Source organism: Agelaius phoeniceus, chromosome 13 (genome assembly GCF_051311805.1).
Source record: "Agelaius phoeniceus isolate bAgePho1 chromosome 13, bAgePho1.hap1, whole genome shotgun sequence".
Classification (NCBI taxonomy): Eukaryota; Metazoa; Chordata; class Aves; order Passeriformes; family Icteridae; genus Agelaius; species Agelaius phoeniceus.
The window spans coordinates 1,090,214-1,118,073 of NC_135277.1; the positions used below are offsets into that span (position 1 = coordinate 1,090,214).

General features: G+C 52.5%; 2 protein-coding genes across 5 annotated transcripts; both read right to left on the minus strand.

Annotated features, from left to right (window-relative positions):
• Nucleotides 1-558: 558 nt before the first annotated feature.
• KIF23 (kinesin family member 23) lies at nucleotides 559-19,681 on the minus strand. Of its 4 annotated transcripts, XM_054641801.2 has the most exons (24): nucleotides 19,403-19,681; nucleotides 18,679-18,742; nucleotides 17,756-17,884; nucleotides 16,713-16,818; nucleotides 15,649-15,785; nucleotides 14,773-14,882; nucleotides 13,344-13,514; nucleotides 12,264-12,305; nucleotides 11,461-11,573; nucleotides 11,099-11,220; nucleotides 10,612-10,714; nucleotides 10,256-10,335; nucleotides 10,046-10,165; nucleotides 9,450-9,609; nucleotides 8,493-8,660; nucleotides 8,103-8,260; nucleotides 7,689-7,862; nucleotides 6,249-6,428; nucleotides 5,171-5,458; nucleotides 3,342-3,572; nucleotides 2,635-2,717; nucleotides 2,214-2,295; nucleotides 1,875-1,945; nucleotides 559-1,054 (listed from the first exon to the last, which is right to left on the minus strand). In XM_054641801.2, exons 1-24 carry the CDS (start codon nucleotides 19,411-19,413, stop codon nucleotides 1,039-1,041), a joined length of 2,919 nt encoding a protein of 972 aa, XP_054497776.1. In that variant the 5' UTR covers nucleotides 19,414-19,681; the 3' UTR covers nucleotides 559-1,038. The 4 variants fall into 4 exon arrangements, with proteins under 4 accessions (XP_054497776.1, XP_077041484.1, XP_077041483.1 ...); XM_077185369.1 differs by lacking the exon at nucleotides 5,171-5,458 and having other exon boundaries at nucleotides 18,679-18,739; XM_077185368.1 differs by lacking the exon at nucleotides 5,171-5,458.
• Nucleotides 19,682-20,820: 1,139 nt separating this feature from the next.
• On the minus strand, nucleotides 20,821-27,162 carry PAQR5 (progestin and adipoQ receptor family member 5). The gene is made up of 7 exons (XM_077185391.1): nucleotides 26,992-27,162; nucleotides 26,424-26,551; nucleotides 25,742-25,941; nucleotides 24,190-24,316; nucleotides 23,643-23,739; nucleotides 22,775-22,904; nucleotides 20,821-22,272 (listed from the first exon to the last, which is right to left on the minus strand). Exons 1-7 carry the CDS (start codon nucleotides 27,037-27,039, stop codon nucleotides 22,049-22,051), a joined length of 954 nt encoding a protein of 317 aa, XP_077041506.1. The 5' UTR covers nucleotides 27,040-27,162; the 3' UTR covers nucleotides 20,821-22,048.
• Between the last annotated feature and the right edge of the window lie 698 nt (nucleotides 27,163-27,860).

Consider the following 27,860-nt stretch of genomic DNA (forward strand, 5'->3'; position numbering starts at 1 on the left):
TTTCCAGGCTCCCCCTGGATCCCTGAAACATCCAAGGCCAGCTTGGAGCACACCCTGGGATAGTGGGAAGTGTCCCTGCCCTTGGGATGAGCTTTAAAATCCCTTCCAATCCCAATCCAAGCCATTCTGAGATTTGAGGATTCCAAACCTCGGGAAGCAAAGCTTCTCCCTGGGCTGGAACCCTTGGATCGAGGCAATCTCTCAAAACGGCCCCAAATGGCCCCGAATTTCCTTTGCAGACCTGAGGGTAAAATTGTCCCAACCCCATCTCAGGATCCAAGCGGATCCCAGGATTTACCATCCCAAAAAACACCTCTGATCCCAGCTTTCTGCAAAGCCAGGGAAGATGCCTCCCCTGGGATTTCCCTAAAAACCAGGAAGAGGGTTGGGAATAAAAGTATTTATTGAACAACTTGCAGGGACACAAAGTGAGCCAATTCCCACCCTATCTGTGAGGAAATCCCCTTTCCCCCCCCATTCCCACATGGAAAACATTCCAGAATTCCCTCATGCCCCAAGGCAGCTGGGATGTGAATTCCCACTGCTCCCAGGATTTTGGGTGACTCCGGAATGTCCTGACATACTTAAATACTCTAAATCCATTCTTGCCAGAAGAAATCTGAATTCCCAAGGTTTTCCTGCTTCCAGTAAAATCGGGAATGGCCAAAAACACCCTTAAAGTGCTGGACTGCAGCTCGGAATAGCAGCGGTTGGGTCTCCCAAAAGAGAGGGAATGACCAGAAAAGATGGATTTGGGATTAAAAAACTGGGAAAACGCTGGAAAAGTGTCCCAGGGAAAAGCCTGCTGGCACTGTCCGTAACGATCCAGCCCCGTTCGAAATTCTAGAGGGACCTTTGGGATTCCCCTAAATCTATGGAAAAGGACAGATCCATCCAGAAGTTCTTTGGGATCACCAACGGAGCCATTTCCCAGCTTCCCTAAAAACCTCTGGGAATGAGCACAAAGCAGTTCCTGAGGAGCAGTGGCAGCAGAGCATTCCTCAGGCTGGGAAAATCCGGGACTCCAGCAGGAAAAGTTCAGGGCTTCCTGCGCCTGCAGTGGGAAAGAGCCACAGAGAACTTTCAGGATTCATCCAGAGGAATTCTGGGAGCAGCCAACTCCTCGTTCCCAGGTTTTTGCACTACCACCCGCCTCCTAAAAAAATCCAACATTTAATCCAAGGAAACTCCAAAAAATCCGGTGTTTTCCTTGGATTTTTAGGCAGCAGGAGCAGCCTAAAACAAAGTTGGATTCCAGTTCTTCAATTCCCTCTTCCCATGGGGAATTGGAATTTCCCAATGGAAAACATGAGCAAGAGGTTAAAGGGGCAGGAGAGGGAATCCAGGGCATTCCTGCAGCCATTCCTGACCCTATTCCAGCCAGGAATGAAAACCCAGAGTGGGAAGGGCAGCAAGGCTGGGGGGAAAACATTCCTGAATTTTGGAAGCTGTCAGGAAAGAATTCCAGGAGCACTTCCTTGGGCTGGGTATAGAGCTGGAATAACCAGGGATGCCTCATGAATAATTTGGGAAAGAGGGAATTCTCCAGGCTTCCTTAGTGGTATTATGCAGTTGGAATTTTAGCAGGAATTCCACCGCAATTCCCTCGTCCCACAGGGAATTGGAGTCCTTGGAAACTGGAACTTCCCAATCCTGAGAAACCGGAATTTCCCAATCCCAAGAAATTGGAATTTCCCAATGGATAATGTGAGCAAGAGGCTAAAGGGGCAGAAGAGGGAATCCAGGGCATTCCCACTGCCATTCCTGATATTCCACTTGGGAATGCAAACCTGATGTGGGAAGGGCAGCAAAACCAGGGGGAAAGCATTCCCGAAGTTTGGAAGTTGTAAGGAAAGAATTCCAGGAGCACTCACTTGGGCTGGGCGTGGTGCTGGAATCCCGGTCCCAGCGCCGATCCCGCCCTCATCTCCACGGCCACGGAACACTGGGAACACACCACAGTCAGGATCCGCTGCTTCCCACCATTCCCAGCTCCCAGCATTCCCAAATCCTCATCCAAAGGGGTTTGGATCCCCAGCCCAGGAACGTCCAAGGCCGGGCTGGATGGAGAAGCCAGGGACAGCGGGAAGTGCCCACGGAATGGCTGGATTGGGATGAGCTGAAGTTCCCTCCCAACCCGACCCAAGCCAGAATTCCAGGACCCAGGGCGAGATTCCCAGGGCGACATTCCCAGGGTGACATTCCCAGCTCACCCTGGTTTCCACATCCGTCCATTCCGAGTCCGCAGCGTCCCCGGCGGGGTCGGGATTGGGAGGTGACGAGCGGCGCTTCCGCCTGGAACGGGAATTTGTGGAATTACAGCACAAACCTCACGGAATTTGCCACATTCCAACACTGAAAAACCCCTTTATTCTTCCTCGATAAATCTTGGATCCAGCAGCACCAGCATCCATAAATTTCCCCAAGTTTATGGAATTTCAAGTTGGATTTTCCCATTTGATCATCTGGCCTGGAAGAAGTTCCATGCACACACCTGGAATTCCACAATTCCAGAAGCTCAAACGAAAGGTTTCCATCACTGGAACCTTGGGAATTCCAGGACTCCAGAAGCTCAAATGAAAGGTTCCACGACTGGAATTTTGGGAATTCCAGGATTCCAGAGACCGGACTCACCCAGTGGGAGATTCCTGCTTGAGGGTCTCGATGTCCGTGAACTGCACGGCCTGGCCACCACCCCTGGTCTTGAACACGTCCCCCTGGAATGGGAAAAGGACAAGGAAAAGCAGGATTGGGACAGGAACAACACTGGGATTCATCCCAGAATTCCAGCCCAAAGAGATACGGGCAAAAATAAGCCCCTCCCATTTCACTGTCAATGGATTGCTGCCTTTTTCCACAGGAAAATGCATAAACCAAAAATAATCCCAAAAATAATGGAATCCCATAAATCACAGGATCCACAAATCATGGAATCCCACAAATAATGGGATTTGTGGAGCATGGGATCCATGAATCATGGGGTCCCACAAATCGTGGAACCCAACTGTGAAAACACCAAGCTAAATTTCAGCGATTCCAAAGCAACATTCCCAAGATTCCCACAATTCCCAAGGTCACTTTGATGAGCTCGGTCTGAATCTCAGCCTTGCCCAGAGCACCACATCCAGGAATTCCTTGGGGTAACTTTAACGAAATTCCAACAATTCCAATAACATTCCCAAGATTCCCAAGGGCACCTTGATGAGCCCCTGTCTGGATCTCAACCTTGCCCACAGCCCGGAGCACCGAGCGCCACACCCAGGAACTCCTGGGGTAATTTTAACAAAATTTCAACAACTCCACCGCGACATTCCTGACATTCCCAAGACTCCCGAGGTCACCTTGATGAGCTTGGTCTGGATCTCCCCGTCGGAGGCGAGCTCCTGGTGGGTCAGCAGGTATCGGTCGCACCGGGCCAGGGCGCGCTCGCTGGGGGCGTCCACGGTGATGGCCCTGGGCACGCGCGGCTGCAGCAGCGTCTCCGTGGGCACGTGGGACGGCGGCCGGTGATCCACCCAGCGCTCGCCGGCACTGCGGGAACGCCGCGGCCGCAGCGGCGCCACCGGAGCGCTCTGGGAATGATGGAGAGTGGGAATGAGAAGGGGGAATGGGAACAGGGAATGGGAACAGGGAATGGGCATGGGGAATGAGAATGGGGAATGGGAACGGGGATCCACCCAGCACTCGCCGGCACTGCGGGAGCGCCGCGGCCGCAGCGGCGCCACCGGAGCGCTCTGGGAATGATGGAGAGTGGGAATGAGAACAGGGAATGGGAACAGGGAATGGGAACGGGGATCCACCCAGCGCTCGCCGGCACTGTGGGAGCGCCGCGGCTGCAGTGGCGCCACCAGAGCGCTCTGGGAATGATGGGAACAGGGAATGAGAACGGGGAATGGGAACGGGGATCCACCCAGCGCTCCCCGGCACTGCAGGAGCGCCGCGGCCGCAGCGGCGCCACCGGAGTGCTCTGGGAATGATGGGAACAGGGAATGAGAACAGGGAATGGGAACAGGGATCCACCCAGCACTCGCCGGCACTGCGGGAGCGCCGCGGCCACAGCGGCGCCACTGGAGCACTCTGGGAATGATGGGAACAGGGAATGAGAACAGGGAATGGGAACAGGGAATGGGCACAGGGATCCACTCAGCACTCGCCGGCACTGCGGGAGCGCCGCGGCCACAGCGGCGCCACCGGAGCAGGGAATGAGAATGGGAACGGGGAATGGCCATGGGGAATGGGAACAAGGAATGGGAACAGGGAATGGGCACAGGGATCCACCCAGCGCTCCCCGGCACTGTGGGAATGCCATGGCCACAGCAGCACTGCCGGAGCGCTCTGGGAATGGGAAAAGGGAATGGGGACTGGGAATGGATGGGATTGGATGAGATGGGTGTGGGAATGGCAAAGGTTTGGTTCTTCGGTTGGATCCTGAGGGCACTACCAAGAGCTTGGCATTGAATTATCAGGGGAATATTCCTAGCCAATTCCTATTTTTTGGGCATCAAGTTATCCCATGGAATATTCCAGACCATCTCCTGTTTTTTGGGGATCAAATTATGAATGGAATATTCCATGTCAAGTCCTATTTCTTGGGAATTTTGGTCCAATCTGTTGCATTCCACACCTAGGAAGGAGGGGACAAAGGAAGAGATTGTCCCCCTCTGTTTTCTTAAAGTGCTCTTGGGACTGAATCCTCAAGGAGCCAAATAATTTATGGAATCAGAGCTCCCAGTTAATGGGAATTAGGGAATTAAAGCTGAAGCACACAAGAGGTTTATCCAAGGAATGTTTCCAGGCAGGAAAAGCTCCCAGAAGCACCTTGGAAGATGGGAAATTGCAGGAGGGATTGGAGGAGACACGAGGGAGACGGAAAGGAAAAGGGAAATGCCAGGAAAAGGGAAAGGGAAACACCAGGGAAAAACATGAGGACACCCATGGCTAGAGCAGAGTGTGGCCACCTCAGAGCTCCCTAAAAGTGGGAATTCTCAATTTCCAAGGAAGCTCCAAACACCAAGAGGGCAGCAAGAGCAGCCAGGCTCAGTCTGGGACCAGCAGGACACATCAGGGACAGCTCTACTCTATGTTAGGCTCGAGGACGGAGAACCTTTAGGCCAGGCTCAGGCTCAGAGAACCTTTAAGCCGGGCTGAGCCCCGCTAGGCCAGGACTAACCCTGCAGCACGGATCCTCTTCCTGCTCTAGCTCCTCTCTATCCCTGGGCACCTCCAGCACTCGGCTCCAGCACATCCCTCTCCTCCTGGCAGGGCTGGGCCAGGCCGAGCCCGGCTCTGCTCCAGCTTTATTCCTGGGCTTGGGAATGCTGGCTGGCTCGCAGGAAGGGCCCCTCTGCTCCCACTCCAGCACACAGGAGGCCACAGAGATGCTGCTGCAGGAGTTGGAGCGCCGGGGCAGCCGCGGGGCCACCCGGGTGTCCCCGAGCTCAGCGGGGTCACCACAGCTCTGGGGAGAAGGGAGAGAGCGGTGAGACACAGCAGGCTCCAAGCAAACAGGGACAGGCAGACAAATCCAGGGATTCCCCGTTCCTGTGGGTAGCAGGAGGTGGGAGAACGGATGAAGAACAAACAGGACACAAGGAAGTCAAGCTGCTTCAGCTCAGGGCTCAGACTTCAGCAGGGACATCACAGCTCCGGAGAGAAGGGAAACATCAGGGACACACAGGAGGCGCCGTGCGGTCAAACAGGGACACCAAGCAGGGACAGACAGGTCCAGGGATTTCCTGTTCCTGTGGATATCAGGAGGTGGGAGAATGGATAAACAATGAACAGAGACAAGACAAGGAATTCAAAAGGTGCTCCAGCTCGGGGATCAAACTTCAGCAGGGACAGCACAGCTCTGGGAAGAAGGGAAACATCAGTGAGACACAGGGAGAGACGGATCCAGGGATTTCCCGTTCCTGTGGATATCAGGAGGTGGGAGAATGGATGAAGAACAAACAGAAGAAAAGGAATTCAAGCTGCTCCAACTCTGGGCTCAAACCTCAGCTCTGGGAAGAAAGAAGAGAGCAGTGAGACACAGGAGACTCCAAGCACACAGGGACAGAAAAATCCAGAGATTTCCCATTCCTAAGGATACCAGGAGGTGGGAGAACGGATGAAGAACAAACAGCAGACAAGGAACTCAAAGCAAGCTGCTCCAACTCTGCGCTTTGGGGCTACTAATGTCCAAAATCCCTGCACTTCATCCCTAAACGTGCTGTTTCCTAAATCCAGCAGGTCTGGGAGTGACTCACGGGAGCAGGGGAAGGAGACACGGATCTTGGGAGAGGCTTTTCCCGCTCCCTTTCCCGGGATGGCCTCTCCGGCCGCTCGGCTCTGGGCTCGGTGACGATGGCCTTGAGCTGCTTCAGCTTCTCGTCCTTCACCCACAGCTTGTTCTGCATCTCCAGCTGCTTGGCTGCCACCCGCCGCTCCTGCAGGCACAGGGAAAGCAGTGGGAAACATGGAATTGCTGAGGCTGGAATGCCCTCCAGCGAGGCCAAGCCAGGACTGAACCCAGTGTGGAGCCCTGAGTGCCACGTCCAGGAATTCCTTGGTTACCTGCAGGGATGGGAATTCCAAACCTCCCTGGGCAGTTCCAATGTTTAGAACCTTTTCCATGAGGGAATTTTCCCAGTATCCAACCTGAGCCTACCCTGGAACAGCCTGAGGCTGCTTCTTCTCCTCCTTTCCTTGTTCCCTGGGAGCAGAGCCAGACCCCCCCACCGCTGCTTTTCTTTCCTTCTTTCCCTTCCCCTCAATTCCTTTCCTTCTTTCCTTCCCCTCAATTCCTTTCCTTTCCCTCAACTCCTTTCCTTCCTTCCCTTCCCCTCAATCCCTTTCCTTCTTTCCCTTCCACTCAGTTCCTTTCCTTCTTTCCCTTCCCCTCAATCCCTTTCCTTTCCTTTCCCTTCCCCTCAATCCCTTTCCTTTCCTTTCCCTTCCCCTCAATCCCTTTCCTTTCCCTTCCCCTCAATCCCTTTCCTTTCCTTTCCCTTCCCCTCAATCCCTTTCCTTTCCTTTCCCTTCCCCTCAATCCCTTTCCTTTCCTTTCCCTTCCCCTCAATCCCTTTCCTTTCCTTTCCCTTCCCCTCAATCCCTTTCCTTTCCTTTCCCTTCCCCTCAATCCCTTTCCTTTCCTTTCCCTTCCCCTCAATCCCTTTCCTTTCCTTTCCCTTCCCCTCAATCCCTTTCCTTTCCTTTCCCTTCCCCTCAATCCCTTTCCTTTCCTTTCCCTTCCCCTCAATCCCTTTCCTTTCCTTTCCCTTCCCCTCAATCCCTTTCCTTTCCTTTCCCTTCCCCTCAATCCCTTTCCTTTCCTTTCCCTTCCCCTCAATCCCTTTCCTTTCCTTTCCCTTCCCCTCAATCCCTTTCCTTTCCTTTCCCTTCCCCTCAATCCCTTTCCTTTCCTTTCCCTTCCCCTCAATCCCTTTCCTTTCCTTTCCCTTCCCCTCAATCCCTTTCCTTTCCTTTCCCTTCCCCTCAATCCCTTTCCTTTCCTTTCCCTTCCCCTCAATCCCTTTCCTTTCCTTTCCCTTCCCCTCAATCCCTTTCCTTCTTTCCCTTCCCCTCAATCCCTTTCCTTCTTTCCCTTCCCCTCAATTCCTTTCCTTTCCCTTCCCCTCAATTCCCACACCCCAAATCCCCAGATTCCCGATAACCTGATCCCACTTTTCCCCCATTCCCGCACTCACACATTCCTTCTCCCACTTGAGGGAGGTCTCAGCCACCATTCCCTGCAGCCTGGCCTCCAGCCTCCTCTTGTCCGACGCCTGCCGCTGCAGCTTCTGGCTCTTGCTCTCCAGCTCCTGCTGCAGGTTCCTCTTGTCCTCCTCGTAAATTGTGGCTGTCTTCTCCAAAATCTCAATCTGCAGGAAGAGAGGAAGGATTTGGGTGGGAACACAACCTTCTAATCCCAGAATTTCCCAGAAAATCTCAATTTTCACTTCCAAGTCACTGATTTTGCTGCTTTAAAAGCCTCACCTTGTAAAAAAGCCAACAAATTTTCAGTAAAAGTTCCTCCAAAATATTTATTCCCGATCGCAAGGAACTTGCCAATAATCCATTAAAAAAAAATGGGATCTGTGCTCCAAAATGATCCAACTGACCTTGTACTCCAAGGTTTTAATCTTCTTCTCCAGCCGTTCCAGCTCTGTCTTCTGCCCTGTTATGGTTTTCTCCTTCTCAGCCAGTTTTCCTTGGATGTAATTTTCCTTGGATGCAACACTGGAGTCAAATTCTTGCAGCATTGTTTTAAAGGCAAGAACTGGAAGAGAATTCAGATATTTTCTATTTTATCTTTAATCTTCCCTCTTATCCCCAAAACATCCAAACCTCTGTTTTTCCCAACAAATTTAAAGCTTAAAATTCCTCAAAAAAAGGTTGAAACAGTCAATCTAAACAGGAAATATTGAGGCAAGGGAGATCCTTTGAAGAATAATAAGGGCGCCAAATCTGAGTTTTTTGCCCTGATGTTCCAATTTGGGGCAAATTCCTACCGTTTTTGGCAAATTCCTCTGCCAGCATCTGCCTCATTTTGTGGCGCTGCTCCAGGGCCTCGATCAGTTTTGGGAGTGTTTGGTCATCGTTGATGTCCAAGAGCTCGCAGGAAGGCAGGGGAGGGAAGCTCTGGAAGAAGAGCTCAGCAGGAGATGGCTCCTCTGGTCCTGCAGGATGGAAAATCCGTCAGCAGGATGGGAAAATTCCAACGGACAAGGGGCAGGATCGTGGAAAACTGGGAATGATTGATGGGAGCTATGGGTCTCCAAAGAGGTGATGGATGGGAAAGGACTAAATGTGACAGCCTCAATTCCTTGTTTTACAAAAAGCAGGTCCTGAACTTCCAGGAACATCCCACAATTTCCTTGGCACAATTTCCTGTCAGAAGCTGCAATACTGGGACCATGGATTCATCCCAATCCTGTGCAATTCCTTGGAAATCTCCACAGGGACACTGCAGAGGGAAGAGCAGCAGCTCCTAGGGCACTGAGGTTCAGCCTGATAGTTAAGGCTCAGTGGAATTGGTTTAAAAATTAATTCCCAGCCTTTAATTCCTAACAGAAAACTCTGCTGGAATCATGGAATGGTTTGGGCTGGAAAGGAACTTAAAGTGATCCCGTTCCATGGGCAGGGACACCTCCCACTGTCCCACATTCCAATTTGGCCTTGGACACTTCCAGGGATCTGGGGCAGCCACAGATACTCTGGGAATTCCAGCCCAGCCCCTCCCCACCCTCCCAGCCTGGAATTCCTTCCCAGTATCCCACCCAAATTTCCCATTTTCCAATTTGAAGCCATTCCCTGTGTGCTGCCCCTCCCATCCCTTAATCCCAACCCCTCTCCAGCCCTCCTGGAGCCCCCCTTGAGGCTCTGGAAGGCTCTCTAAATTTCCCCTGACTCTTTCCCTTTTCCCAGGTGGACACTCCCAGAGCAGAATCCCCCACTGCAGCCCTCACCTGCTCCCACGGGGCCGCCCCTGAGCTCCAGCTTGCGGGACAGCTCCTCCCGGAATGCCTGGTTCCGGAGGCGCCGCCCCGGCGTCAGCCCGCACAGGGGCCTGTCCAGGGGCCTGGCCACCTCCACCTCCTGGGTCATCTCTGCAAAACGCATCACTTGCTGCAAGACAACGGGGAAAAAACACCAGGAGCACCTGGAGCTGGGAAACTGGGAGCGGGGCTGGGTCGCTGAAGTGGGAAAGGGGGGATTGTCCGGCTGAAAGCGCAAGGAGTTCCCAGCCACGGTTTGGGATCATCCAGAAACCTCGCCACAAAGTGCCACAAAAGCTTGGGCAGAGACAGCTGGAATTCTTGGAATAGGAGGGATTAAGCACCCAAACATGGCTCCATGGAATTCTGTGAGGAAGGAAAACCTTTCCCACTTTTCAAGCAAGGAGCAGGTGTAATGTGAACAGCAAAAACAAGACTTGGGGAGCAGATTTATCCCGCAGAATTGTAACTGAAGGGTTCAAAAATCAATTGTAATTCTTTACGTCTCTTGGAGTACAAGAATCCAGGAGAAAAAGAGCAGGAGGGAATGGAAAAAGGCAATTTACCAGGCTTTCCTCGTAGTCCTCCGCCTTGGGATTCACACACACAATCATCCGAACTTTCCCTTCTCCATCGAAATAGTTCTTGAAGAGATGAGTCAGTTTGGAATCTCTGTATGGAACCATCTGGGAATAAAGGCCAGGGAAAAAAAAATCTCGTGAGTTTTCCTTATCCAGGTGATGAAATCCAGGGATAACCAGGGAAGGGCTGCCCACCTTGTTTGTTCCATACAATTGGTTTTCCCGCAGAACCTCGATGCACGTCCTCAATGTCATCAAGGACTGGTTGATATTCCCTAAAAGCAGCAAACACAAGGCAAAATAACTCCATGAGCAGCCCTTGGATCACGTTCCCAGATTAGTCAGAAGAATAAATTGCCTAATTAACAATATTTGTTAATAATTGCTCTAATTAACTGAAGTGGCAGAAGTGCTGCCGCAAACTTGTGGGAAGATTTGAGGTCATCCTAACAGAGCACTTCAAGAATTCCTGGGATTCCTGCCTAGGAGACAGGATTAGCAGGATTTCAATTAGCAGGGTTAATTAGCAGGGTGCTCCGGGGGGTTCCTACCTGCTTCCCGCAGTCTGTTCCCCTCAGCTTTGGTCCTGTTGGTTCTCTCACTTCCCGCAAGATCCACCAGGGACAGCTGGCTCAGGGTGATCTGCTCCTTTTCCTGGGACACAGAGGAAATCCTGGATCCCTCCAGATTCCCCCTAAAGGGCTGGGGGACACCTCATCCCAAAACCCACTTCCAAAGGATGTGTTGGATACGAGCCCACAGGGGTTGGTACAGCCCAGCTTTTTTTGAGAAGTTTGGCAGATCCCTTCTGCCTTGGGCCATGGATTGACAGCTGTTGGATCATTCCAATTCCCCAAATCATAGATTCCCAAACAAAGGAAAAGGTGAAAACCAAAGGAATCAGCAACTTCACCCTCTGTTTTAACACCAAACTTTATGATTAACTCTGTCAGCTCCAAACTTGAGGCACGGGAGCTGCTTCCAAGGTAAATTCCATAAAATTCTGCTGGAATTCTCCCGGAATGACGCAGAACTCACCTGGAGCACGTTGTCCCCATCAGCATCCAGAGGAGCCTGTGCCAGTTTGATGATGAACACCGAGTGGGAGCGGCTGGATTCCCGGTTCAGCTGCGTGTTGGCGATGCGCCGCTTCTTCTGCCCTGCTCAGACACCCCACATTCCCAAAAATCCTGCTGCTTTCCCTCCAGCACCAGGGTGCGAGGGGTTTCCCAGCTGTGGGATATTGGGAAGGGCTGGGAATGGGGGAGGCCCTAAATGCCCGGAGAAGCTGTGGATGCTCCACCCCAAAGGATGGGGCTGATCCAGCGGAATTTCCCTGCTCACGGATGATGTTTAAGGTGCTGGGATGCGCGGTCAGCCCTGAATTCCAAGATTTTTACCTCTCCAAAAGACTTCAAAAGCTTCCTCTGTGGATTTGACCTCCACTTCGGTGCAGCCCGTCACGTACATGTTGTGGTTCTGGTCTTCCCGAAGGATTTTGGACTGGGGAGGTCTTTGGGATAGTGGGAAAGAGGGAAAAAATCCAAATAAATCCCATTGGAGGGGAGTTCTCTGTGCAGCTTCTTGCCATGCAGATTCTCTCGGAGGGCAAAATTCAGCAGGAAAAGGTCAAAAATTGGAGGGGAAAAATTCAGAGTTTGGAGGGAAAACGTCACAAGTCTGCAGGGAAAGGGTCAAAAATTCTGAGGGGAAACGGTCAAAAATTCTGGGGGGGAGAAGTCCAAAAATTCTGAGGGGAAAATGGTCAAAATTCAGGGGGAAAAGGTCAAAAATTCCAAGGGAAAATGGACAGAATTCAGAGGGAAAAAATTCAGAATTTGGAGGGAAAATGTGACAAGTCTGAGAGGAAAAGGTCAAAATCCAGGGGGAAAAGGTAAAAATTCTGAGGGGAAAACAACAAAAATTTGGAGGGAAAAGTTCAATTATCCATCTAGAAGATGGAAGAGGGAACACAGGACATGGACACACAGCCAGGATTAGTGACACTCCAGCTACTCCTCTAATTAGCAGCTATTTAATTGCAATTAATTGCTTTGGTGGCAGCTATTGCTTTTCTACAAGCGCACAGAAGCAAGGAGAGCATCCTAGGTTTCCTAGGAAAGCAAGGAAAGGCAGGGAATTTTCTGCTTCTACTCAAGGAAAACAGCACTGGAATAATGGGAATAAGACATTGGACACATACACAAAGTCTCCATTTCTCACAGGAGTGTTGCAATTGTTCCACCTACCAAAAAAACGGGGAAAAACATTAAATCCTTGATTTCTGCCTCAAATCCTTCCACACTGCAGTTTCCAGAGGGAGAAATAATCCCAGATTTTTTTTTTTTTAGGATGAGCTTCAGGAATAAACATCTTTTAATTTTTTTAAAATTTATTCTAATGTTTAAAATTTTTAATTAAAATTTTAATGTTTAAAAATTTTATTTTAAAATGCTTTAAAACCATTCAGTGTTTAAACACTGTGTTTAAACGGTTTAAAAGCATTCCCAGAGATTCAAAACCTTCTGGAATGAGGACCCTGGAGACAGCTCCCAGTTTGCTTTCCCCTCATTAGTCTTTGTTAATCAACCACTCCTTAATTAACACAGGACTGAGGGGCTCCTTTAATGGGGTTTCAATCCATAGATTCCAAGTGGAATTTGCAGACTTCTCCTACTGATTTTAGACATCACAAATGCACACCTTTGGAAAAAATATCCCTAAAAAAATATCCCTAATTTCTGGTTTTATGGGAATTACTGATGTCAAAGTGGAATAATAGGGAAATATGGAGCACCAAACCAGTGTTTTCCACTGTTTCCAGGGCAAAAATCTATGGAATGGCTTGTTCCAAGTTGAAATCACCTGTTAGAATACACTGGGAATTTAAGTGGGATACAATTCCCTAATTAATTAAATATTTGCTTACTAATCACCCAGGCCAACGAGGGAGGGAGCACCTTGGCCATCAGTACTGAAACATTCCCGGCTGGAACGTGTGTTTAACAGCGATTCCCAGTGATTCCCAGGAATTCTGAGCCAATCTCCCAAAGGTTAGAACCAAAAAACCCAAGGTGAAGATCCTACAAAATCCTCCCAGGACTGGGAATACGGGAATTCCCAAACTCCCTTGGGCTTGGTGGGCTCCAAGCAGACGGTGGACATCGGAACAGGACACAAAGACCCTGCTCTCATCCCACTGCTCTCATCCCAAACCCCTTCCCAGCGGCCTGGCGCTGATTCCCAAGCCCAGCCTGGGCCAATCCCGGCTTTCCCGACTCACTTGGGTTTGATGGGGTCGCAGGGGGCCTCCTCCAGCAGGTCGTAGATGTAGTTGTTGTAGATCTCGATGTAGGACACGAAGACGCCGTAGACGTTGTCCTCGTCCACGTCCCCCGCCCGGCAGTGATCCTGCGCGTCGATCATGTCGGCAAACTCGGGATCCAGCTGCCTCCTGCGGGAAACGGGGATTTGGGACGGCGCTCCCAGCAGCCGGGGCGGCTCAGAGCGGAGCTGCGGGGCTGGGCGGGGAAACGCAAGGAAAGGCGGGGATATTCGGGAATACAATATCCGGGAAAAGTCACGTTCCAGCGGGGTCCTGGGCAGGGCCAGGAGCCGGAACTCCATGATCCAACTGAGGGAAATCCATGATCCAACTCAGGGAATTCCATGGCTGGAATTCCATGATCCAACTGGGGGAATTCCATGATCCAACTGGGGGAATTCCATGGCTGGAATTCCACGATCCAACTGGGGGAAATCCATGATCCAGCTGAGGGAAATCCATGGTGGAAATTCCACGATCCAGCTGAGGGAATTCCATGAATCAACTGAGGGAATTCCATGGTGGAAATTCCATGATCCAGCTGGGGGAATTCCATGGCTGGAATTCCATGATCCAACTGAGAAACGCCCATTGTTGGAATTCCATGATCCATCTGAGGGAATTCTGTGATTGGAATTCCATGATACAGCTGGAGGAATCCCACGATCCAACTGAGAAACAGGCATGGTTGAAGTTCCATGATCCAGCTGAGGGAGTTCCATGGTTGGAATTCCGTGATCCAGCTGAGGGAGTTCCACGGCTGGAATTCCATGATCCAGCTGAGGGAATTTTGTGGTTCTATGGAAATATCTCCAAACTGAATTTCACCAGATTTGGTTAGAAAATCCAAAGTTCGGTTTGGTCTGGCTTCGCAGAGCTGGATTCTCACTTAACACCAGGGGGTTTTAATCCTGGCTTAACAGGTACAAAAAATAGGCTGAGCCTAAGTCTTCTCATCCAAAGAACTGTTCAAACCACATGGAACACACTCATTTCCCATTAATATTTTACTAATTATTATTATTATTAATAACCCTGCCCACGGGATGATATCAACTTGAAGATCTCCTTGAAATCCTGGGGCGGGGGGGGGCGGGGGGGGGAAGGTCAAAAATTCTGAGGGGAAAATGTCAAAATTCTGAGGGGGAAAAGGTCCAAAAACTCAGGGAAAAAAAGCCATGGAATGGCTCCCTCCAAGCTGAAATCACCTGTCAGAACTGCAGGAATAGATTGGGAATTTCAGTGGGATACAATTAACTCATTAATTAGATATTTGCCAATTTTTTTTTGCCAATTTTTCCTTCATTTCTTCAAGGGAAGAGCCCAAGAGAAGCTGAACCCCATTTCTAGGGCACAAATTCCCTCTGTTATTCCCAGAGCCACTCACTTCCCAGCTGGAGTTTTTGGGGTGGGCAGGGCCTCTCTCCTCTGGCGTTCCAGCAGAGCCTCCACCTCGCTCTGCACGTCCACCCCGTTCTTGTCATCCAGCTTGAAAACCTGAGGGAAAAACCAGGAATTTCAGCCAATTCCAACATCCAGGTGCTGCCCAATAAATAATTATTCGATTCATTAATTAGTCTGATTAGGCTGGTACTAATTTATTAACACCATGCCCCTCACTGCCACTCAACCCAGCAAGATCTGACAGAAACAATTTGCAAAATGATGTTTTAGAAAAGCTCCCAAGGATGAGAATTCCAGGATTATTTCAGTATATTTTAGGCATCACATGTGCACACCTCTGGAAAAATATTCCTAATTTTATGAGGAGACAATTAATTTTTATGGGAATTACTGAAATGAAGTGGAATAATATGGAAATATGGAGCACCCAAACCAGTGTTTTCCACTGTTTCCAGGGGAAAAAAAAAAGCCATGGAAAGGCTTCCTCCACGTTGAAATCAGCTGTTAGAACAGCAGGAATAGTTTGGGAATTTCAGTGGGATACAACTGCCTAATTAATTAAAGATATGCTCATTAATCACCCATCCTAACAAGGAAGGGAACGCCTGGCCATCAACACTGACACATTCCTGGCTGGATTCCTTCCCATGTGTTTTTAAGAGATTTTTCCCAGGATGGGCTTGGGCAATAAGCACCAAACCACTGAATGCTTTAGAAGCATTCCCAGAAATTCAAACCCTTTTTGGAACAAGGACCCTGGTGTGGGTTTTTTTTCCCCTCTCCCAATCCCTCCAACGGCAGGTTTGGAGCAGGAATCCATGGATTTGGGGCTGTGGGGAGGATGTGGGGAGGCACTCACGAATCTCTTGGCCTGGAAGGGGCCGATGCTGTTGAAGATCATGGCCAGGCAGCGGGGCAGGAGCCCCCCATCCCCAGGAGATCCTGTCATGGTGTGGGTCTTCCCGCTGCCCGTCACTCCATAGGTGAACAGGAGACCTGGGAATGCAGGGAAAAGGGAGAAATCAACGGGATTGGGGAAAAAAAAAACCCCAACCTACCTCAAATACTGCACACCATCCAAAGTGGTCACAGCTGGGAATATCCATCACCCTCTCCAAGGGCCACAAACCAGCTCTGGCATGGGCTGTGCCATCCCTGGAATGTTCCAGACTGGATGGGGCTTGGGATACTGGAAGGTTTCCCTGCCCATGGAATGGGATGAGCTTTAATGTCCCTCCCATAGATTGGATGGTTTAGGAAGTGATGGCTTTTTTGCCATTTGCTGCTTTTTTGGGAGCTGAAAATGCGCTTTGCTAAAAGCCCAAAATGCTGATTGCAATTCCCACAAACCATGGGAAAACTTGGGAGAGAGCAAGGAGAGGATTTGGATGCATAATTCATGGAATTCCAGAACGCTGTGGGTGGGAAGGGATCCAATCCCTTTGCCAAAGGCAGGGACAGCTCCTGCTAAGCCAGGCTGCTCCAACAACACTTCCATGGCACGGGATCACCCATTTCCACCCAAACCACCCCAGGACTCCTATCCAGAAAGAGCTTCCAAGGGAATTCCAAGCTGAAATCTCTTGTTAGAACAGCAGGAGCAGATTGGGAATTTCAACTGGATACAAGTACCTAATTAATTAAATATTTGCCTTTTTTTTTTTTTCCCCCAACTTTTCCTTCATTTCATCAAGGGAAGAGCTCAAGAGAAGTTAAACCCCATTTTGTGTGAGGAGCAGAGCCACGATTCCAACCAAACCTCAGGAACCCTGGATCACCCATTCCCACCCAAACCATCCCAGGATTCCCCTTCCAGAAAGAGTTTCCAGGGGTGTGGTGTGAGGAGCTGAGCCACAATTCCAACCCAACCTTGGGAGCCCTGAAATCCTGGGAATGGGGACACAGGAGAGGACCTCTGCTCACCGTTCTTGCCCCGGATCAGGTCCTCCACCAGAGGCTTGGCCACCACGTCAAAGAGCTCCTTCTGTGCCACCAGCGTGCCAAACACCTCCTTGAAGGAATACTGGGTCTGCCAAGAGAGGGAAAACCACCCTGGAATTCCAGCCCACGGCCTGAGGGATCCCACGGAGCAGAGAATTCCCAAAGGACAGCCAAAAGCTGGAATTTCCTTGCAGCTCCCCCCAGAATCCAAGCAAAGGAACATCCACTGTGGCCAAAGTGGAGCTGTTCCCTCACGGGATTTTGTTTATTTTGGACCTTTTTCCAGCCCAGCCTCAGTTTTCAGTCTTGAATGTCAAGCTGGTTTTATTTCTTATTAATAATTTTAAAGGATTTTTAATTCACTAAAATGCATTTTAATAATCCTAAATTTCAAACCGATTTTTAATGAATTATTTTAATAAAATTTAAACAAATTTTAATTTTTGATGGTCATTTTTCCACCAAAACTCTTCCTTAGGGAAATAGCTGAATTCCAAATTTCTGAACAAAACCTTATTTAATTAAATTAACATTTCATTATTTAACCTTTGCCTGTTCTATTTAAAGCTTTGAAGACCCCTTAATACCCTTCCCATAGGATTTTTCCAGCTGAAATTGGAAACAAAATATTCCTCATCCCAGCTAAGATTCCCACCCAGAGAAGCTGTGGATTCCTTTTCCCTGGAGTGTCCAAGGCCAGGCTGGATCAGTCTGGGATGGTGGCTCCCCATGGAATGGGATGAGCTTTAAGGTCCTTCCCATCTATTTCACAGATCAAGAAGTGATGTTTTTTTGTCCTGGATGGGTTTTTGGGCGGAAAACTTTCAGATTTTGCACTCTGCAAGTGCCACAAGCCATGGGAAAGCTTGGAGAGCGGGAGCTGGATGGAATTCGTGGAATTCCAGAACTCCGGGTGGTGAAGGGACCTTAAAGCCAAATCCCACTGCCAAGGGCAGGGGCACCTCCCGCTAAGCCAGGGGCGGGGGCAGGGATTCCAGGCGAATTCCAGGCGGGAATTCCGTCACCTCGCGGTACTCGCCATTCCTGAACACGCGGTAGCCCTCGGGAGGGTGGATCTGCACCGTGGTGCCGTTGATGACCTCGATGCAGCATTCCTGGTCCGCCCGGCTGAGCGGCCGCACCCGGCAGTACACCTGGGAAAGGGGGGAAAAAACGGGAATGAACCGGGAATGGACCGGGAATGGACCGGGCAGTACACCTGGGAACGGGGGGAAAACCGGGAATGAACCGGGAATGGACCGGGCAGTACACCTGGGAAGAGGGAAAAAACCGGGAATGAACCGGGAATGAACCGGGCAGTACACCTGGGAAGGGGGGAAAAAACTGGGAATGGACCGGGCAGTAAAGCTGGGAGTGGGGAAAAAAGCCGGGAATGAACCGGGAATAAACTGGGCAGAACCCGTGGGAAGGGGGAAAAACTGGGAAGTAAAGCTGGGAAGGGGGGAAAAAACCGGGAACGGACAGGGAATGAAGCGGGCAGTACACCTGGGAGGGGGGAAAAACCGGGAATTAATCTGAGAATGAGGGAAGCAGGGATAAACCGGGAATAAACCTAGGAATGAACCTGGCAATACAGCTGGGATTGGGAAACAGGGATAAACCGGGAATGAACCTGGTATGAGGGAAAACAGGGATAAACCTGGGAATGAACCCGGCAATACAGCTGGGATTGGGAAACAGGGATAAACCTGGGAAAGAACCCGGCAGTACAGCTGGAATGAGAGGGGGGAATGAGGGAAACAGGGATAAACCGGGAATAAATCTGGGAGTGACCCTGGGATTGGGAAACAGGGATAAACGCGGCAGTACAGCTGGAATGAGAGGTGGGAATGAGCGGGAACCGGGATAAACCAGGAATGATTCCGGAATAAAGCCGGGAATTTGGCTGGGCGGGAATGGGGGAGCTCGGGATGAGCCCCGCACTCACCCCCACCGGGTCCTTCTGCGTGGGGTTCGTGGCTTTCCTCGGCCTCCGCGGCGTCCTGGCCCTACTGAGGGGAGAGAGCGTCAGGGGAACCGCGAACGGCCGCACCGGGACACCGGGAACGGCCGCACCGGGACACCGGGAACGGCCGGAACGGGGAAAGGGGAACCGGGAACGGTGGCACCGGGACACCGGGAACAGCCGCACCGGGACACCGGGAACGGCCGGAACGGGGAAACGGGAACCGGGAACGGCCGCACAGGGGAAACCGGGAACGGCCGCACCGGGACACCGGGAACGGGGAAACGGGAACGGCCGGAACGGGGAAACGGGAACCGGGAACGGTGGCACCGGGAACGGCCGGAACGGGGACACCGGGAACCGGGAACGGTGGCACCGGGAAACCGGGAACGGCCGCACAGGGGACACCGGCACCGGGAACGGCCGCACCGGGACACCGGCAGAGGGGAGGGGGAGAGGGGAGAGAGCCCAGGGGACGGGAGGGGCGGGCAGGGGAAGGGAGAGCCGGGAGAAGCGGGACAGGGGAGCACTGAGCCGGGGAAGCACCGGGAGAAAGGGAGCGCCGGGACGGCGAAGGAACCGGGAGGGAGCAGAGGGCAGCCATGCAGGGCGGCCCCGCGCCAAGCCGAGCCGCCGCCCCCCGGAGCCCCCCGGTCCGCCCCTACCCTCCCTTCCCCTCCCCGCCCGGGGCTGCGGAGCCACTCACGCCGCCTTCATGTCGCGGGTGGCGCCGCTGTCGCGACAGGGCCCGGTGCTCGCGCTGCGGGGCTGGCAGCGGTCGCGCGCCCGTGAGATTCAAATCTGTCCAATCAGCGAGCACGGCGCCGCTGACGTCGTCACGCACGGTACGTCACCACGGCAACGCGGAAAGGGGCGCGGCCCGAGGAGCGGGCGCCCCCTGCTGGTAGCGGGGGTGGAGGGGCCGCGGGTTCGAATCCCGGCCCCGGCCGATCCCGGTTTTTTTCCCCCCCTTTTTATCCGTTTAATTCCGATCTTTCAGGAAAACAGGTGGAATGCAGACCGTTTGCAGGGCCAGAGCTTCCCTGTGTGCCTGCCTGGAGGTGAATCAGTCACTCAGTTCATTCCCAACCTGATGGAAATGAGTGAATTCCCAATCTGTTGGAAAATGAGTGAATTCCCAACCTGTTGGAAATAATTCCCAAACTGTGGAAACAGGTTAATTCCCAACGTGTGGAAAACTAGTTAATTCCCAACCCAATGGAAATGAGTGAATTCTCAATCTGTTGGAAATGAGTTAATTCCCAACCTGTTGGAAATAATTCCCACCCTGTAGGAAACGAGTTAATTCCCAACCTGATGGAAATGAGTTAATTCCCAACCTGTGGGAAATGATCCGTGGTGGAAAATAACCGTGGAAATGTGGTGCTGGGACATGTGGGAAAAATCCTGCAGAGCAAGTCCAGGGAAAAGCAAACTTCCTTCCCAGGGAATGGGGGAATGGATTCCAATGGGGAACTGGGGAGAGGGATTCAATTTCTTTTAAATTCCAGGGAATTCCCATTTTTAGTCCAAAGTCCTGAATGTTTCCACAAGGCTTCGAGGATATTTAAAGAAAAAAAAAAAGGATAAAATCACCTGGAGGAGCCCGAAGATCCTGCTTTTTTCCAGCTTTTCCAAATCCTCATGGCTTAGGAGGGGTGAGGGAGGTTTGCTGGAATTTCATCCCCAATTCCTTTGGCACTTGGTGTGGATCAACATTCCACAAATAAATATCCCAGTTTATTTCCTTGGAACAACTGGACACGGAGTTTTCATTTCTCCTGGGAAGGGAATTGAGGAAAATCCAGAGATCTTTGGTAAAAAGCAGGAAAAATCCTCTCCCTGCTCCAAGATCCAGCATCGCCCATTCCATGGGTTCAGCCAGAGGATTCTGTGGAATTCTGGCATTCCATCCCCTTTGGAATGCAGTTTTCCCAAAATTCCCGGCACTGGAGAGGATGGGAGGATTTCAGTTCAAAAGTTGAATGACCTGGAATAATCCTGGGATGATTCCCGATGTTTTTCCGGGCTCTCCAATCCCAGCTGGATTCCTCCCCGGTCACAGCAGCCCCCAAAGTAAATAAACTCTGGAATTATCAGCAATGATCTCCAAAGGAATTCGATTTCCCAGGAATATTTTTATTATTAAGCAGAATAAAATCAGTGATTTATATTAATATTTTAAAAACCTTTGGAAAAACAATTCCAGTGCTTATAAATATTCCGAAAATCCCGCTCAGCGTTCCCAAGGATTGATTTTTCCCGTATTTAACCCGTTCATCCCAGATTTTATTGTGATATCCCAAATTCCAGCAGCTCCCAAAGTGCAGCAGTCAGACCTCGGCAAAGGCAATTAAAGGAAATTAATGGAAGACCCGTGGGATTATCCAGGAAAATATTCCCAAAGAACAAAGCGTGTGCCATGTTCCTGCAGGGAAATCCAAGAGGAAAACCTGGATCTTGGAAAAGCCTGGAGCTCCAGGCTCCTCCTGCAAAATCCAGGAGCAGCAGGGAAGGAAAACAAGGAACAGCAGAGGGAAAATCCTGGGAATTCTTTAAAATTCCAGGCTGCTTTTAACCCTTGAGCTGTCCCAAATCCTGCTTTTCTCCCAGCATCTCCCCATGGATCTCATTCCCAAAACATTCAAAACCTTTCCCTAAAGGATGCGGGATCCCGGGAGGTTGGGGTGTGGAGCTCTCCCGACTCCCACCCCAAATCCCAGGATCCAGGATGGAATTCCTCAATTCCTTAATTTCATCTCCTCCCCCGCTCCCTGTGGAAACTTGGAATTCCCACGGCAGTGAACTTCTCAGGATTTCCTGGAATGAGACCCTGGCAGGGCTTTCCTGCAGGAACATCCCACTGGGGCTCTCTCCTGGAATCCCTTCTCCCGGATAAAGAGTGGAGCCGGTGGGAATTAAACTGGGAGGGAAACTCCAGCCCCTCCATCCCACCTTCCCAGGCACTTGGGCTGAGTGCAAGGCTTGGAATTCCAAAGGATTTCCACATCCCAGGGGAAATGGGGAATTAGGGAGTGCTTGGCTTCACCAAGAATCTCCCAGCTGGCGATGCCAACATTCCCTGGATTATTTTCCAAGGCAGACCTGAGGGATCCCGGATTCTATGGGAAGCAGGAGCGCTTCCCTCCCTTTTCAGGGATGAAATCCTGATTGTTTGACGCTTTCCCTGTGGATAACAACGGTATGGGAAACTTTTCCCAACCCATCCACGGATAAAACCGGTGTGGTTTTCCCTTGGGAAATTCCCAAAGAAATATTTCCAGACTATCCAATTGCCCCATGGACACCTCTGGAATGGGACTGCTCCTGGAAATCCGAGGCAATCCCTGATTTAGTGGGATTTTTCCCGGGAAGGAGGCTCCGGGCGGAGGCGGCGGAAGCAGACCCCGAGGATGGCCAGGCTGGCGGCCGCCCCCATTCCCAGGGATCCAAAGGTTTCCAGGGAAGAGGGAAGCGGGAGGCGGCCCCGCCGCTCCGCCATGTCCATGGAGACGGCTTCCAGCTGGAAGAGCGTTCCCAGGATCCCGCAGATGTGGAAAACCTGGTGGCTGTGCCCTGCAACAGAAAACTCTCTGAGAATTCCATGGAAATTCCAGGGGTGTTCGGCTGGGCCAGGTGGATTCCACGTCCCCAGAATGCTCCGAGGGCTTGGAGAGCTCTGGGATAGTGGGAGGTGGCCCTGCCCATCCAAAACATCCCGGAATTCCAGGATTCCAGGACTGACTCATGCTCAGCACGCTCCGTATTTGTGGGAATATTTATCCCACAAATTCCTGCTCCTGATTGCTGGAGTTTTATCATTATACAAAATCCTATTCCCATTTCCTAGGGTTTTATCCTCCGTGTAATTCCTATTCCCAACATCTGTGGCTCCGAGGAATTTATTCCCTGGATTCCATGGGGTTTATTCCCGGCATTCCCTGGGTTCACCCCTGGGACCCCATGGGGTTATTCCTGGCATTCCCCTGGGGTCATTCCTGGCATTCCCTGGGTTAATTCCCAGCATTCCTGGGGTTCATTCCCAGGGTTTATTCCCGGCATTCCCAGCAATGCTCACCGATGAAGTCGAAGCTCCCCGGCGCCAGGCGCTCGGGCAGGCGGGAGGTGAAGCTCAGGAAGGTGAGGAGGGCGCAGAGGCTGTGCCGGGAATGCAGCGGGAGCGAGGCCTCGGAGCAGCTCCGGGACAGCTGCCGGCAAAAACGGGAGCCATCCATCCATCCATCCATGGTTCCATCCATCCATGGTTCCATCCATCCATCCATCCATGGCTCCATCCCTCCATCATCCATCCATCCATCCATGGCTCCATCCATGGCTCCATCCATCCATCATCCATCCCTCCATGGTCCCATCCATCCATCCATGGTTCCATCCATCCATTCATCCATCCCTCCCTCCATCCCTCTATCCCTCCCTCCATCCCTCCATCCATGGTTCCTTCCATCCATCCATCCATCCATCCATCCATCCATCCATCCATCCATCCATGGTTCCATCCATCCATGGCTCCATCCATCATCCATCCATCCATCCCTCCCTCCATCCATCCCAAAGGAGCCATTCCCAGTTCCCCACTCCCCTCAGCCCCACTCCAACCCTGCTTCCCAGAAAAAAAGCGGGATTGATCCATCAATCCCAAGGAGCCATTCCCAGTTCCCCACTCCCATCACCTCCATTCCTGCCGGCCCAAATTCCCACCCTGCTCCAGTTCAATCCCTGGAAAAGTTTAATCCCTCCCAGCTTCCCAAGGCAGGAATTTTCCAGCCCTTTGAAGCGGGAGGAATTCGCCGGCAATGAGAGCAGGAAAAAATATCCCAGGGCCTTTTCCTGCCGGAGTTTGTTTGCCTTTCAAACCCCGAGCTGGGCCTGTTTTCCCAAAGAATTCCAGGCAGCTGAAATTTCCCAGGATTTTGTGGGATACACACCCTGTAGAAAACTGGGATGCTGTCGAAAATGTAGGGATACACGAAGGCCAAAGTTCGGAAAGCTTTGCTCAGGTGGGGCCGCTCCGCCTCCAGAAACCTGGGAAACACCGGGAATTCTGTGTGGGATACACTGGGATACACAGGGAATTCCACATGGGATACACAGGGAAACACAGGGAATTCCACATGCGATACACAGGGAAACACAGGGAATTCCACGTGGGATATCCCAGGGAACACCAGGAATTCTACATGGGATACACAGGGAATTCCACATTTTCTCCAGGACGGCGGACTCTGGGATAGCTTCTCTGGGATAACGAACCTGGATCATCTCCAAGTTTCCCTCCCAGTACAAACCATTTCAGGATTCCACAAATCCCCTTTGGAACTTCCCAAAAATTGAAGCTCCTCCAGTTGCTCCACATTTTCATCGGCGAATTCTCCTCATTTCCCAACAGAAAAATTCCCTCTCTCCCCTTCCCCGCCTCCCATCCAGCCCAGCCCGTGAGCAAACCCCTCATCCCAAATTCCCGCTGGATCCTACCTGGAATAGCAGGACAGGCCAGTGCTGAGCACGGAGTTGAGCACGGCCACGGGAACGTAGAAATCATGGAATGTGCTCCCGACCCATTCCAGAGGGAAAACATAGGCGGAATAGGCCAGCGCCGAGCCTGGAAGCACAGCGGGGCTGTCAGCTCCAAATCCTGGAATTCCCTGGAATTCTCCTGGAATTCCTCCTCCTCCTCCTCCTCCTGGGCTCAGCTCTGAGCTCCGGGTTGGAACATTGGGAAGGGCCGGGAATCTCCGGAACAGGCAGCATTCCAGAGGGCTGTGGGAATGTCCTGGAATTGCCTCGTGCTCCCAGTGAGGCTCCTCCAGCTGGGGGGGATTTTTCCTCATTCCCATTATTCCAAATCCCAGGTCTGTCCCAAATTATTTGTGGCCGGAGCTGCTCCAGGCCATTCCCGAGCTCTGGAGTGCAGGGATGAGGAGAAGGAAGAGCAGGAATTTCCCCCAAGCCTCAAACCTCCCCTCTGGATGTGGCGTCCCATAAATCCAGGCTAAATTCCCAAAATCCCGTAAATCTGGCCTATCCCAGCTCCTCCTGACCTCCCAAATTCCCGAAATCTCATCAATCTCCCCCAGATTTCCCAAATCCCACAAACCCCCCAGCATTCCCCAAATCCCATAAACTCCCCAGAATTGCTCAAATCCCATCAGTCCCCCGTCATTTCCCAAATCCCATCAATCCCCTCATAATCCCCACATCACATAAATCCCCCTGGAACTCCCAAATCCCACAAACCCCCTGGCATCCCCCAAATCCCACAAACCCCCCCAGAATTCCCAAATCCCACAAATCTCCCTGGATTTCCCGCATCCCGCAATCCCTCGGAACTCCCAAATCCCACCAACCCCCCCCCCCCATCATCCCCAGATCCCATAAACTCCCCCATAATCCCCACATCCCCCAAAACCCCCGGCATTCCCCGAATCCCATCAATCCCCCCGCAATTCCTGAAATCCCACAAACCCCCCGTAACTCCCAAATTCTATCAATCCCCCCCAACCCCGGATTTCCACGCATCCCATCAATCCCCCCATAATCCCCACATCCCATAAACCACCTGTAATTCCCAAATCCCACAAACCCCCAGGAATTCCCAAATCCCCCCCCCCCCCTGGCATTCCCAGATCCCACAAACCCCCAGGAATTCCCCAGATCCCACAAACCCCCGGAATTGCCAAATCCCACAAATCCCCCCAATAATCCCCACATCCCACGAACCCCCTGCAATTCCCAAATCCCATAAACACCCAATAATCCCCACATCCCACAACCCCCCCCAATAATCCCCAAATCCCACGATTCCCCCGTGATCCCCAGACCCCTCGCAGCCCCTGTAATCCCCACATCCCACAAATGCCCCCTGTATCCCCACATCCCACAAATCCCCCATAATCCCCAGATCCCACAAATCCCCCCAATAATCCCCAGACCCCAGGAACCCCCTGTAATCCCCAAATCCCACGATGCCCCCGTGATCCCCAGACCCCAGGAACCCCCTGTAATCCCCGTGTCCCGTGGCGCTGACCCAGCCCGTAGATGCTGAGCGCGGCGTAGTCGCAGCAGAACGCGCGGTGCCGCCCGCGCCCGCCCAGCGCGCCCAGGGCGTGCGCGGCGCTCGAGGCCAGCGGGTACAGCGCGCACGTGCCCAGGTAGGCCAGGAACGGCCCCGCCCCGGCCTCCGAGCCGGAACCGCCCAGCCGGGACAGGAGCAGCCACAGGAAATACCTGGGGAAGGAGCCGGGGGGGAGAGCGGTCAGTGCCGGGCATGGTGGGCACTCGGAGGGTGTGCTCAGGTGTGTGCCCAGGTGTGTGCCCAGGTGTGTGCCCAGGTGTGCCAGGTGTGTGCCAGGTGTGTCCAGGAGCTGAGGGCAGCCACCAGGTGTGCCCAGGTGTGCCCAGGTGTGCCCAGGTGTGCCCAGGGGTGTCCAGGGGTGTGCCAGGTGTGCCCAGGTGTGTGCCAGGGGCTGAGGGCACCCACCAGGTGTGCCCAGATGTTAAGGAGCACTCACCAGAGGTGCCCAGGGATGACCAGGGGTGCCCAGGAGTGCCAGGTGTTAAGGGTTACCCACCAGATGAGCCCAGGTGTGCCCAGGGGCTGAGGGCACCCACCAGGTGTGCCCAGGTGTTAAGAGGCACCCCCAGGTGTGCCCAGGTGTTGAGGGGCACCCCCAGGTGTGCCCAGCTGTGCCGGGGCCGCGGGCACTCACCCGGCGGGCACCAGGTGTGTCCAGATGTTGAGGGTCTCGTTGTTCATCCCAAAGAGGCTGAGCAGGCACTCGCAGGCTGAGCTCCGGGGAGGGCGGTACCCGGAGAGGATTCCCGGCTCCCGGTAACTCTGGGAATAACGGGAATGATGGGGATGATGGGAATCATGGGAATGGAAATGGGAATCATGGGAATCATGGGAATAATGGGGATGGGAATGATGGGAATGGGGTTGGGAACAGGGAATGGGAACACGGACAGGGATGGGAATGGGAATAATGGGAATGGAAATTGGGGGTGGGGATGGGAATGGGAATGGAAATGGGAACAGGCACAGGGACGGGAATGGGAATATTGGGAATGGGAATGGGAATTGGGGGTAGGAATGGAAATGGGAATGGGGACAGGAATGGGAAATGGGAATGGAAAAGGATGGGGAGCATTCCCAAAATTCTGGAGTCAGGACACAGCTGTGCCACCCTTGGGGTGACCCCGCTGCTGTTCCCGTATGTCACATCCCAAATCCCAAATCCCGCTGATCCCGGGATCAGGGAGGGAATTCCCGCTGACCTCGGGCACCTGGTGGGCGCGGAGCAGCCGGGCCGTGGGGCCCGGCATGGCCGGCTCCGGATGGAATTCCCGGGGTTTTCCAGCTCAGCTTCCACAGGACGGCGCCTCAAAGCCCTCCCGGCCGCATCCCGCGGGAATGGCGCTGCTCCCGCGGCGATTCCAGGATCAGGATGGCCTGGAGGGGATGAGAATTCCTGGGATGCAGCACGGGGTCCAACCCCAAATCCCAAATCCCACAGGGAATTGCATCCCAGCGGGATGGGGAGCTGGGATCCCAAGGGAGCAGTGAGACAAGGCTGATCCCGCTTCCCAGAGGGACGGGAATTCCAACAGATCCAGAGGGATGTGGGATCACCTCGGGATCACCTCAGGATCCCAGGATGCAGGATCCCGGGAAGTGGAGGAACACGGGATCCCAGCTGGATCCCCTTTCCCAGTCCCATGGAATGTCCTGACTCCGGCTCTTACCCGATCCTGGCGCTGGCACTCTGGGAAATCAAGGGAAAACTCCGTGATCCCTCCTTCCCTCCCACCCAGAGCAGGAAAAGAGGGAAGGGAGCTCCTGCTCCAGGTGCTGCCTCAGCTCGATCCCACCAGGATCCAGAGGAATCCAAAGTTCTGGATTCCCGAGATCCCGAGAGCTCCCGGAGCCTCTGCAGCACCCTGGGCTGCCATTCCAGCTGCTCCAGCCATCCCAGATTCCCAGCGGGATCCAGTCCTTGGGTGCGCCACAGAGCCATTCCCAAAGAACCCCTTTTCCCAGCCCCTGGAATTGAGGGATTCCCTCCCACCCCGGCCCTACCTCTGCCAGCTCCGGGGTGAGGCAGCTCCAGGAAAAGCCCCGGGACACCGGGAACGGCTGGAGAGGG